The sequence below is a fragment of the Aulonocara sp. 'chitande type north' Nkhata Bay genome, linkage group LG18 (genome assembly GCF_057382095.1).
Source record: "Aulonocara sp. 'chitande type north' Nkhata Bay isolate Kocher_YH1m ecotype deep benthic linkage group LG18, A_spYH_male_GT1.1, whole genome shotgun sequence".
NCBI lineage: Eukaryota > Metazoa > Chordata > Actinopteri > Cichliformes > Cichlidae > Aulonocara > Aulonocara sp. 'chitande type north' Nkhata Bay.
The window spans coordinates 19,422,680-19,435,456 of NC_141361.1; the positions used below are offsets into that span (position 1 = coordinate 19,422,680).

At 41.2% G+C, this 12,777-nt stretch overlaps 1 protein-coding gene across 8 annotated transcripts in view; it reads right to left on the bottom strand.

Moving 5' to 3' along the window:
- Positions 1-5,738: 5,738 nt before the first annotated feature.
- The window catches only part of kmt2cb (lysine (K)-specific methyltransferase 2Cb), a 93,608-nt gene continuing 86,569 nt past the window's right edge, over positions 5,739-12,777 (bottom strand). For all 8 annotated transcript variants that reach the window (XM_086272724.1, XM_086272722.1, XM_086272723.1 and 5 more), the window contains 10 exons: positions 12,459-12,598; positions 10,957-11,070; positions 9,737-10,853; positions 9,504-9,640; positions 9,273-9,415; positions 8,983-9,157; positions 8,756-8,872; positions 8,601-8,674; positions 7,109-7,217; positions 5,739-6,847 (listed from right to left, as the gene is read on the bottom strand). In XM_086272724.1, the coding sequence (XP_086128850.1) occupies positions 6,755-6,847; positions 7,109-7,217; positions 8,601-8,674; positions 8,756-8,872; positions 8,983-9,157; positions 9,273-9,415; positions 9,504-9,640; positions 9,737-10,853; positions 10,957-11,070; positions 12,459-12,598 (2,219 nt within the window). In that variant the 3' untranslated portion in view covers positions 5,739-6,754. The remainder of the gene's footprint in view (positions 6,848-7,108; positions 7,218-8,600; positions 8,675-8,755; positions 8,873-8,982; positions 9,158-9,272; positions 9,416-9,503; positions 9,641-9,736; positions 10,854-10,956; positions 11,071-12,458; positions 12,599-12,777) is intronic.

Consider the following 12,777-nt stretch of genomic DNA (forward strand, 5'->3'; position numbering starts at 1 on the left):
CAAAAAATTAGAAGGCGTGCAACAGCGAGGACTGCTTACAGGTGTTATGTCACACTGTATTTAACCCCACCCTCCTCAGAAGAGGAAACTGAGACCTCCCGCGGTCCTTTTCGCCTCGGTATTAAATCTACAGAGAAAAGAAACGCCTCCGCCGTTTCATTTCTGAGGATAAGTGCTGTAAAAACTATACTTCCTGTAGCTTCTTTGGTCGCACAGCCCCGGAAGCTGCTGTCCGTGAATTTGTAAATCTCAAGGCACTGTTCGGTTTTCTGAAGCGTTGTTCTTTCACACTTCTTCGAGAAAAAGGCAACAGCAACAAAAACAAACCCCTAACAAACACATTTTAAAGGGAACAACATGTTTGACACAGCAGCGCGCGGAGCTGACTTGTGCAGATGTTTCACCGACAGATGTCAGTGCCACTCTGATTCTGGCTGGATATGAATGAAAAGCTTAAAAACAACAACAACAACAACAACAACAACAACAATAATTAGTGCGAATAAAATGGAGGAATCGTGACCGGTACTTTATACCGCCTGCATCTTACAGCGTGTTTATCTTACTCTTTCCGTGTTTCTTTCAAAGTTAAATGCAGGCCTGACAGCTCTGTGGTAACCTCCACAGCTGCAGGGATTTAAAAATATATATATCAACATGCTTCTCTGTCCTTAAACGGAGTTAAAAACATTTGTTTGATTTTGTAGTAGCTCTGTGCTTGAAGTTCATACTTTAATAAATCGTTGCTACTATTTTCACGTGCATCTCAAGGGTGTCAAACATAAGGGCCTGGGGACAGAATCGCCCCGGTAAAGACTTCCATCGGGTCCACTGGTGAGTTCTGTAAAATATGGAGAGACAATTTTGTGAATTTTAGCTGTATTTTCTGAAGTTTTTTCAGCTTCTGCTATTGATAAACACCTCCCCCGCAGGTATTTACACTAAACCAAACTAATTAAGTAATAAATAAACAATTAAATGACCAACAAGTTCCTGGTTTGTCTTTTTACCCCTCTATCTACTATAGAAATGTCATTTCCTTTCCCAAGGAGTCCACAGTAAAAATAAATAAACTTTCTGGGCAGCAAGCTACCAGAACTGTTTTTTTTTTCTTATATAAAGATATCTCAGGGATTAAATGTGTTGTTACAGGGTTTTGGGGTTTTTTACACTGACAAGTTCTAAGTGTAAATGCACTGCATTGAGGTTATTTATAAGTTAGGATCATTTTAGTGATTTGCAGCAGTTGCTCAGTCACTGATCCCTGAGTCCCCTACTGTACACTCTGTACACACATGACTGTGTTAGTACCCACCCAGACAACACAGTCATCAAGTTTGCAGATGATACCACCGTGGTGGGGCTCATCTCAGGGGGAGATGAGATGGCATACAGAGCTGAAGTTCAGAGGCTGTCAGATTGGTGTGTCGATAACAACCTGGACCTCAATACCAACAAGACAAAAGAACTGGTAGTTGACTTCAGAAGGAGGAAGTCCGAGCTGCAGCCTGTCAGCATCAATAGGGAGTGTGTGGAAAGGGTCTCCAGTTTCAAGTTTCTGGGTGTGCACATAGACACAGACCTCCAATGGAGCTCTAACACCGCTGCGGTTTTAAAGAAGGCCCAACAGCGTCTCCACTTTCTGAGAATCCTCAGAAAAATGGTCCTGAAGAAGGAGCTGCTGACCGTCTTCTACCGCTGTTCCATTGAAAGTGTGCTGACATATTGCATCGGTGTGTGGTTCTCCAGCTGCACCACAGCACACAGAAAGGCACTCCAGAGGGCCATTAATATGGCCCAAAAAATCATTGGACATTCTCTTCCCTCCCTGAAGGACCTGTACAGCACTCGCTGTCTCAAGAGGGCACACAGCATCCTACAGGATGGAACACTCCCAGGACACCGGGTGCTTAAGCTGCTGCCATCTGGCAGGAGGTTCAAGCTACTGAGGTCCCAGACAAACAGACTCAAGGACAGCTTTTACAACAGGGCAATAGCCCTGATCAATGCAAATAGCTGACCTGACTGGCTACCTACCTGGACTTTTTTTGGGGGGGGGGGAGGTAACAATGTTTAAAACAATAATAATAATAATATTTATATTTATAACAAGGTGCAATAATAATTAATGTGCAATAATAACAGTGTGCAATACACACACACTTATTGTTCTTTTTTTATTACTAAGTTAATATACTGTGTTGTGTTGTTTGTGTTGCGTTGTGATGTGTCATATCGTGTCGTGTTGTGTTATATGTAGTGCCGACGTAGGACAGTTTTCCAATCTCATTGTACTATTGTACTATGTATGACTGTGCAATAACAAAGAGTTATCTTATCATCTTCATTGCCACACCTGACTCCACCTCACCCTGTCCCTACCATGCTCCTCTGTATGCCCAGCTTCACTATACATCCAGGAGTTTTCTCTGCAGGCTTCCTTTTTTCCTCCTGCCTGGCAGATCCATATTCAGCATCCTTTGTCAGTACATCCACTGCCCCTCCTCTGCACACATCCAAAGCATCCCAGCCTTGCTTCTCTAACTTTATCTCCAAACCATCCAACCTGAGTGGTCGTTTTCTTGAAGCAATTCCTTACTTTGACCATCCTGCTCACTCCCAATGAAAATCTCAGCATCTTCAGCTCAACCGCCCGTCGTTTTGTTATTTTCATTGTCTCCAAAACTTATACAATAGCAGGTCTCACTACCATTTTTTGTAAACCTCTTTCACGCTGCTATTCTTCTGTCACAAATCACCCTGACACTCGTCTCCACACACTCCACCCTGCCTCCACCTCTCTTGTGCACTGTCCGTTGCTTATGCTGACTTGAATTTATTTAGTTTTCTGTTTGATAAACTTTTAAAAGCTTATATACTTCTTGGCTTCTTTGTAAAAAAAAAAAAAACACATACTGTGTAAACAGCAGTCTTTAATTTCCACGTGCTTACAGTGAAGCATCTTTCTATACCAAATGTTGCATGAGGTGTATTGGTACTATTTAGTGTCCATCCACATGGGTAGTTTAAGAACATGAGCACCGAGCCCTCCAAGTACCAATCAAATGCAGAGTGCACAGCACAACAGAGTGTGTGTTTTGCCCGCTTACTCGTACCATCATGCCAAGATGCCACCTAGCACTATGTCTTCTATGTGTCAAGATGTTATTTAAACACAAAACGAAACACATAATTATGCTTTTAGCTATAATTAAACTCAGCTTTTATTTGTTCAAGCTCAAAGTTTATATAACATGTTTCTCATGGAGTATGAGTGGTTTAAAGATGTAGCAGGGTTTTTTTGGGTTTTTTTTTTTTACCAACAGTCAGGTCCACAGGAGTGATACCCAGTAAATGTGCAAGCACAGCACACACAATTAACTAAATTTGGTTGAACGTTAACACGTGTTTTAGTGCCATCGAGATTGCATGCTAGCATAATGAGGGGGTTCCGGGCTCTGAGAGAAAGTGGGATCGCTACAAGATGACTGAAGACCCAAGAAGGAAAAATACCTCTTTTATAAATGTTTGGTTATTCAGTCGTTTTGACATAGTGGATCATTTAATGTGGACTCTGAACAATCTGAGAAGAACAACTCTTTGGCTTCCTTGATCACATGTCCATAAACAGTCATAAAGTCATAAACAGTCTGTGATCATAATAAAAGATTTTTATGAAAGTCTCTACAGCTGATGAATGGAAACATATCTAGAAGTCAGCATAGCTTATGACTCATTATTTGCCTATTTGCTAGTATGTTTGAAGCTTTGGTTGAACTAAACAGAGAACACACATCCACTCTGACCACTTTCTTCAAACTGAGCATCAGAATGGGGAGGGAGGGCGATTTAATTGTGAGCATGGCATGGTTACTGCTGATCCACTGGGATTTTCCTGCAGAACTGCAGTTCGCTGAGCAAAAATGTATTGTTGACATCACAGGAAAATAATTAGACTGCTTTTAGTTGGTAAGAAATCTACAGTAACTCAAGAAACAATTTGTTACGACTAAGCAGAAAAGCATCTCTTAATGCACAACACCCCCAAACTTGTAGCAGATGGGCTACAGCAGCAGAAGACCACACTGGGTCCTGTTAGAGTTGAGCAGGAAACTGGGATAAAGTTCTCACAGGCTCACCAAAATTTGACAATACAAGATATAAAAAAATTTGTCTGAGGAGTCTTAATTTTTGCTACGTTTGGATGGTAGGGTCCAAATGTGGCCTAAGCATGAAGCATAGTAAATGAACTGGTTCTTATACAGCTCATTTCTACTCTACCTCAACACTGAAAGCAACATGCCTCATTCACCAGTTCACACTCTTTCTTACGAGCACTTTTTCTAGGCTTAACTGCTTTCTGGCTAACATTTACACTCCAATGGATGCATCATAGAGCAACTTGGGGGAAAGCATCTTGCCCAGGTATATTTGGCATGTAGAATGGCTCAAAACAGGTATCAAACAAACAACCTCCTGAGCTACAGTCACAGCACTCCATCCCTGCATCTATTCTAATGGGCACACCTGAGGTCCCTTAGTACCTCATATCATTTAAACATCACAGCCTCCACGAGTATTGTTTGCAGATCATGTCCCTTTATGACAACAGTGTAGCCATCTTCTGAAATCTACTTTCAGCAGGATAATGCTCCACATCACAAAATTTAAATAATCTCAAATTGGTTTTTCAACCATGAAAATCACCTTCAGTCACCAGATCTCAAGAAAAAAAAGAAGAAGCACCTTTTGGATGTGGTGCTGGCATCATGCCAATATGGAGAAAAGTCTGAGGAATGTTTCCAGGACCTTTATGGGATCCAACTCAGTGCTAGCAACATGCAACAAATTCCTTTTCCCAGCTTTAATTAAAAGAAAAGAAAGTGCAATCATTGAAAACACAAACAAATTGCTAACATGTAAAATAGTTTATTTTTGTAAATGTTTCTAAATTCAATTCCACAAACTCCAAACCTCATACTCTGTACACTTCAAAAGGCAATTCAAAAAAAGAGAAAGAAACAAAAAAAAGAAACGAAAAAGAAAAGGAACAAAATAAAAACAAAAAGAAAAGAAATGACTACTTTACACGACCAAGAAAATGTAGCACAAACACACTGGCAGGATGATGTATCGTACAAGAGAAGAAAAAATATCCAAGAAACAATTTTGTTACAACCATTCATTGAGAAAAATATATACAATTGAGTCTTCGGAAAGTTAAAAAAATACATGCCATATACATTACAAGTTCTAAGACTGTCTCCAAAATTTTACAGTCAACTTGAAATTGTGCACGCAAAAACTCCTCTGCTTCTAGCATGTGACTTGTGAAGTGTCAGTATAAGAAATATTTCTGATTATAAGCAGGATGCCATCTCTTTCCAAAAAAACGAAACAAAAACAAAAGGCAGAACAACCTACAGTTCTCCATAGAATTCTTTCTGTCGCGCAGTGGTTCGTCTAAGTAACAACATTATTAGACGTTCGCACCTTATTTGTGTTAAAAGTAAAGTTTAAAAAACAACAACAACAAAAAAACAGGTTAACACATGTTGCTGTTTCCATTTGTGATAAAAAGTTAAAAAGCAGTTTTTTTTGGGTTTTAAAACCTAATTCACAGTTCTTTAAAATCAAACCTGATTAACAGCAAACAGATCACAATGATCTTTTACTATCTGAAGAGTCTTTTTTTTGATTCTGTAACCGATTACTTGTTACATTAGTCAACAAAAATATTTCTTTTTTTTTTGAGAGTGGTCAAAGTAAGTGTAAGTCACAAAACACTACGCTACAATACCGTACTTTTAATACAACAAAAATACTTTGTGAATTATTGTGGTTATATTACAAATTCTGTACAGAATAATCATAATATATACTCTCAAACTGAAATAACGTCCATCTTAAATAAATTTCAATGACAAACAGAACAAAAACAATTTTTAAAAACACCCAAACATCGAGAAGGTTAAGGTAGTATTTGGTCGGTTATTCCTATAGTTTTTTTGTTGGTTTTTTTTATGTACATTTATACAAAAGTAACAGCATGTCTTCTTCAATCTTCAAAAACAATAGCAATCTAGCCTTCTTTTAACTCGATCTCATTTTGAGAATAAAATTCATTCACTCAGTAATAAATACAAAACCTCTCGAATTCCACACAAATCACATGACAGAGACCTATGATAAAACTGACTCATGGAATCAAGTATTTAAAAGCTTGTGTGTGTGTGTGTGGGTGTGTGTATGGGGTTTTTTTTGTTTATTTTTTTTTATTTTTAGTGCAAGTTAATATTCCCTTCGCGGTATTCATTGCTGTACATTCCTCATTCAGTGATGTCTACATTTAGTCAAACGGTATACATTAACAGTATGAACAAAAGGGCCTGCCCTTAGTAAGCAATAAGGCCGCACCCCACACAGTGCTTTCTCATTCGCTGGTGGATTCCGCACCCCCATGTACACCAAACAAACACACGGATACATACAGACGGAGGCGTCGACAGAGCCCCTCACATATGGCACGAGTCATTTCCTGCTACTGTGTTATATTTCCCTTCCTCCGCCTATTTTTAATTCCACGTTGTTGACGAACCAACACCGATTCATTTATTTCTCCAAGGGCTCAGGCCTTCTGCTCATTCGTAAAATGACTTTAGTGTGAAGTCTCTTATTTATTCTGTGCAGAGATCACAGCATCCTCCACACGCTATGGCAAGGAATGCGTTTGGGTTCGTCGTTTCCATTTTGCTCAGTTAATCCACTTCCTGCATTCAGGAGCTCCACAGTGGCAAGCAATCTTGTGCTGGCCCTCAAAGCTGTCAAACTGGTAGTTGAAACACAGCTGCAGAAAACAAACACGGGAGAAACACCCATGGCTATATCACAACTGCACCGTTTACACCCACATATGCATGCAAACGAACAGGGATAAATTCTAATTACAGAAAATTTTATTTATTTATATATATATTTATTTATTTATTTATTTATTTATATATATATATATATATATATATATATATATATATATATATATATATATATATATATATGTGTGTGTGTGTGTGTGTGTGTGTGTGTGTGTGTGTGTGTGTGTACCAACCTCCTCTCCTTTTTCAATTCTGCGAATGCAGCTGATGATGATTTTGTAACCCCTCTCAAATGTTACCACCTCAGCAACACAGTTAGGGGCACAAGAATGATTGATATATCTGAAAAAGAAGCACGAGTCACGCGTGAAACAGCGTTCAGAGCATTACTGTAACATAGCCGACCACATTTAAATGATTGCAGATTCTATTTGTAACTAAAGGCTCATTTGCTGCCTCTGTGAGCTGATTCAGACACGCAGCGGCAGACGGTGATAAGATGAAAATGCCAACATTTAAAAAAACAAAACAATTATGACATTCAAAAGAAACTAGCTTTGTTTCCAACTTGTGAGTCTGTGTTTGGTCAGCATGGCAAAATGAGACGCAAAGGCAGTTTAGAGTATGTTTACCGGGGTTTTCATATCTGTGGATAGATTTTGTCAGTGAGAACTCATAACAAAGTAGTACTGACTACTGAGTGTTCATCTTTCACAAACTATGAAGAAGGGCATGAACCTGTTCCAACATGGTCTCTAGTTCTGGTTTCATGTGTGTTTGGGCCCTTTTGACAATGCAACTGAACTGCCATCACTTTGATAACAAAATCCAAAAAAGGCCAACGTCTACAGCAGCAACGAAAAAAAACCCCTGATGCTCATTTGCAATATGTACCAGTTTGCAGACAAGCCTCCCACACACAGAAGCAGAGTCTCGTCTGTGCCACTTTACTGGAAGATTATATCGGTAAGACAGATATGGAGAGGCTACTTTTAAGACGTTGAGGCGTGCACTCCACAAAACCTTTGTTCCATCTTAGCAGCTCATCAGTTAAGTCCTGTAAGAAGTAAGGCTGGCCATCCATAAATCTAACTACTTCTTTTTCCTTCCTCAAAAATCCCACAGATGCTCAAACAGACTTGAGATTTCAGGGACTTGGAAGCTGAGTTAACACCCTTTCCTCCTTTGGCAGTGGATAGTGGTCAGTATGAAAACCCTGTGCAGCACTGTGCATTCTGACAACTTTCTACCATAACCAGTTTTCAGTAAATTGTGCTGGAGGTGCTCTTCTGTGGGATCACAGAACCACCCTTTACTCCCACACATCAATGTGCTTTAAGCCCTCATCACTTGTGCTAACCACTGGAAACAGGTAACACCCCACCGGACATGCTGTCCTGGAGGTGCCCTGACCCAGTCATCTAGTCATAACAATGTGGCTCTTGTCAAAGTCGCTTAGATCAACAGGCTTGCTCATTTTTCCCTGTTTTAACTTCAAGAGCTCACTCTTCACTTGCAGCCTCTTGTAACCACCCCCTTGACAGATACCAGTGCACTGAGATCATCAGGGTTACTCACTTCACCCGCAAGGGGTTTTAATGTTGTGGCTCATCGGTGTGCTACACTGAATGACATTTGTTGCAGTAAGTGAGCATGAAAGAAATGCTACACTGTCATAAATACATTTATGAAAATGCTCAAACAGTTTGTGGAAGCTCAGAGTACCTTGCGATCCCTCCATTAAGTGTGGCATCAACAACATGTTCGCTGTCGATGCGGAACATGAACACTGCCCGGTTCTACAAGGAAGAGAAGAAATGCTCTTAGCTTTTGGAAAAGATCATTTTAAAGAAACACAATGTTGCAGCACATATATTTACCTTAGACCTATAGATTTTCTCCTTCCTGATGGCGACCTCATTTCGGAGGATGGTTCCATTGTACTCAATCACCATTGTCTGTTTTTCAATGTCTCTAGCAGCAAACAGCCCCAGGCCCTGTGTATATGTCAAATAAGCAGTTTTTCATTTAGTCAACAGGAAATGGAAAACAAAAGCATCAGTCTCACTCTGACAGTTTAAAAAGAATTTAAATCTGGTCGACTCACCTGGATGCGGGAGCGGCCCAGATAGACGTTGGCTCGCCACTCACTCTTCATCCAGCGGTACTGGGAGGACCTGGGGTGCACCACCGGAGGCTTATTATGGGGGGCGCCACCTTCTCCTTGGGCAACATTCTGGTTAGACCTGGCACTGCTGCTGGATACAGCCTGTGGCTGAGGCCTTTATTTTTAGGAGGGAGGTGGAGAAGGAGAACATTTTATTAACTCTGACTTATTTACTTGGAGACAGAACGTTCCCAGGAAGCTAATTTAATGTCAACTTCAAACAAAGTTACCTTATCACCAGTGAGGTGTAGGGAGAGCTTGTTCTTGGCTGAGCGCGGGCACAACCAGCTGGATTGAACATGAGAGGCAACTCCACGAGAGGGTTGCGTCCGTAACGGAACGAGTACCTGTCACAAGCTTCCACTCCTGGGAGCTGAAACCAGATGAAAAGCATCATTTAGAGATTTGTTGATGTTTTTAAATTCTTGCAGCTGATGAAATCCTCCAAAGTAGGTACAAACCGATTCTGTGATCTTGGCAACTGCAGGAACTGTGAGCCCAAACAGATCCTCTCCTTTCAGGTAAACAGGAAAGAGCTTCAGAGTGCCTGACTCAGCTCTCTTCTCAGCAACTGGGCCTAGCACCTTATCCCACACTCCTAATGACAAGAGCAGAGACAAGAACAGAAGCTGGTTAAAACTGTTTCATTAGCCACAAAAACACACACTAGTATTTTTTTTTCCTGAGGGCAAACCTTTAGCAGAGGTGTCAGTCAGGACCATGTCTTGGTAGCCTTGTTCGATGACTCTGATGGTAAACTCTGGTATCCCGTCTCTCTCTTCAACTGAACAGATGTAGCGACAGCGGCGATTGCCATGGCGCATGCTCCAGTAAATGCGGCAAGCTTCATAGCCAACTGGAAAGATGGCTGTTGAGGAATGGAAGGACGCCATCTGTAGCGGTGTGAGCTGGCCGATCGCATGCAACACCAGACTGCCTACCCGAAAGGTGTAACCTAACTCGGGCTGCTGCACAGCCGTGGCAATTTGACGCACTTCGTCTCTCTGGACATAAACACGCCGGAACACGGCAAAGCATCGCAGCTCGTGCTCCAGAGCATGTCCCGCTGTTCCCCGGGGCCTGTGGGCATGGCAGAGCATGGTCTTATCCTTGAAGAAGGTGCACTGAGCATGCAGGGCACAGGTGAAATGGTAGACATTGGTGCAGCGCAGGCGGTGGCAGCCGCTGGTGGCTCCGGTCTGCTGACAGTAGGCGCATCGTATAGTTTGACCACGCCGCAGCGCAAGCTCCACGTTGATGAGGGCGCCAGCTTGAGTCTCGTACACCTCAGTCGACCAAAGGGCACAGTTGAGATGAACCCACACATCGAGATCTAGATTGAGCAGCCTGGCAGGACCATCAGTCATTCCATCTCCAAACTGATGGCAGAAACAGCAGCGTCTCTGGTCCTTGAGTGACACTGGAGGGCGCAGGGAGGCTCCAAGCTTCTTCAGGAGCTCATCAATCTTATCCTCATCCGGGAGCTGCGAATTCCCTCTTGGCACCACCACCTGGACAGTCCATTTCCTCCATCGGAGTCCTTTCTGTCTCTTTCCCTGATGCCAGCCGTCGTGGGACCTTGGCCTGGACTTCAGCTTCACTGTCACTTTGAGGGCATCGGATTTTGCGTCAGTCTTGGGTGTCTCACCTGCTGAAGGGAATGGGATGGGAGGTGTAGAGGGGGGTGACTGCTTTGGCTGAAGCTGGGCCAGACAATGGACATCCAGGGAGGACATGTTGTTACTGTACTGGTGCTGAGTTTTAGAAAGGCTCTCTGTTTGCTCAGAGGCTGGGAGGAGGGACACAGACTCCTGGGAAGATGACAAGGGAAAAAAAAGTGCCAAACATAAAAGTCAAATGCTTTTTTAAGACTCAGATTTCTAGGAGATGTGCATGGGTTACAGTGGTACAAACCTTAGATTCTGTGGTTGATCTGGACTGCAGTGGTGGTGATGAACAGTAGAGAAGGAAGCAGTTGTGGCTGCAGAAGACCAAGTCGTCTTCAGATTTAAAACGGCTTTCAGATTCCTAACGAGAAGAAAATCAGTCCAAGTTTGAAGAAGCTGAATTAGGAATGAGGTGTAAGTCAACATCTGACTAATGGAAGCCACTCAAGGCAAAGCGATGTTGAAAAATAAATTATGCAATATTTAAATAACCTAAATACTGCTGTTTAACCTACTAACTGATCTGAAATCTATTTAACTCCATTAGGAAAGATTTACATAATCAGAGCACATGTTCAGTGTTATTCCAGTGCCGTGCATATGAATATATTGATAAGTGTGGCCCTTCAGGGTGAAAGGAGTTTTAATACTTCATTTCTCCAACGTAAAAATCTGGTAAGCCAACCAATCACAGCTCATATAATAATCTCAATATTATATGTATACATGACATTGAAATGATCCAAATTTCTGACAGTGGGACTCATTACACAAATCAAAGCTATAGTCATCTCCAAAATGCATAAAGTTAAAACAAAAACATAATTTCAACATATCAAGCAACATTAGTGCAAATTTGCATTTTGTACAATTTCACAGCCGTAAAAAGGAAAGGAGCTAAAGCTTGAGTTCTCGGATAACTTTACCAAAAATTCACATTTTAACTAGCTCATCGGGGCTTTGGCATGGACACAGTCATCATTATAAAAGGTTATGTGATGCATAAATGAAAGCTTTAACTAACTGCTAAGTTCACAGACTAATGAGTCATGCTTTTGGCTTTTATTGACAGCGGCATGCAGAATAATTTGCAGGAAGGAGCAGATTTACTTAAAGAACAGCAAAGTCTGCACGTATACATCGAACGTTATTTAAAAAAAAAAAAAAAAAGATCAACCGAAGGAAGCATCTACTGCAGGACTCATTATTCACAATGAATTACTACCTTAAGAGGTTCAAGCTGTAAAGACAGAACAAGAACAAGTTTGAATCTGAAGACTCTTAGACTCTGTTTCACAAGGTGATAAACTGTGGTACCACAGATGCTGACCTGCAGAGTGTCTAATTAAAAAAAATAAATAAATTACTAAATATAGAAAAGTAATCTTTGTTAAAATATTAAAGCCATGTGTCATCTTTGACTTAATGCTTTTTGGAAATCAGCTCATCTTTTACTTGTGATAGAAATTTTGCTCAGGGGCAAAACTGTCACATGGCACTATATTAAAATATGGTGTACTTTAGTCAACGGCGTTAGATATCAGAGCCTTTTTGTTCATGAGAGCTGCTGACGATCAGAAGCAATTTATTATCTGTGGCCTTGATCTCTGAGTAAGGAATGGAGAAGCACTACATCCTCAGTCCATTCAGGCTTCCTGTAAAGGTTATAATTTCAACTTTTAGCTTTTATTTGACAGGTGGTGTGCACAGTTAATATATACATGACTGTGCAGCCAATGCATCTGGTACCTTCATGTGAACAGGGAGGTCTTTGATGGCTTTCTGCACTCCATTTCCCAGAACCACCACCTTACAGTGGCAGCACCACTGGGGTTTACATCCAGAGCTGCCAGGGATCTTGTGATCAGGTCCTCGAGCTCCAGCATTGCCTGATGTAACAGAAAAGTGATGCAAAATTAGATCAATTTTTAACATCTCTGACAGTAACCTACAGATGATTGAATCTTTAATTGGACTAAACAAACTTTAGCAAACAAAATAAAACAGCCTTTATAGAATTGGACTGTAGGCTACCTTCAGCCTCAGATAAATAATGGTACACTCAAAA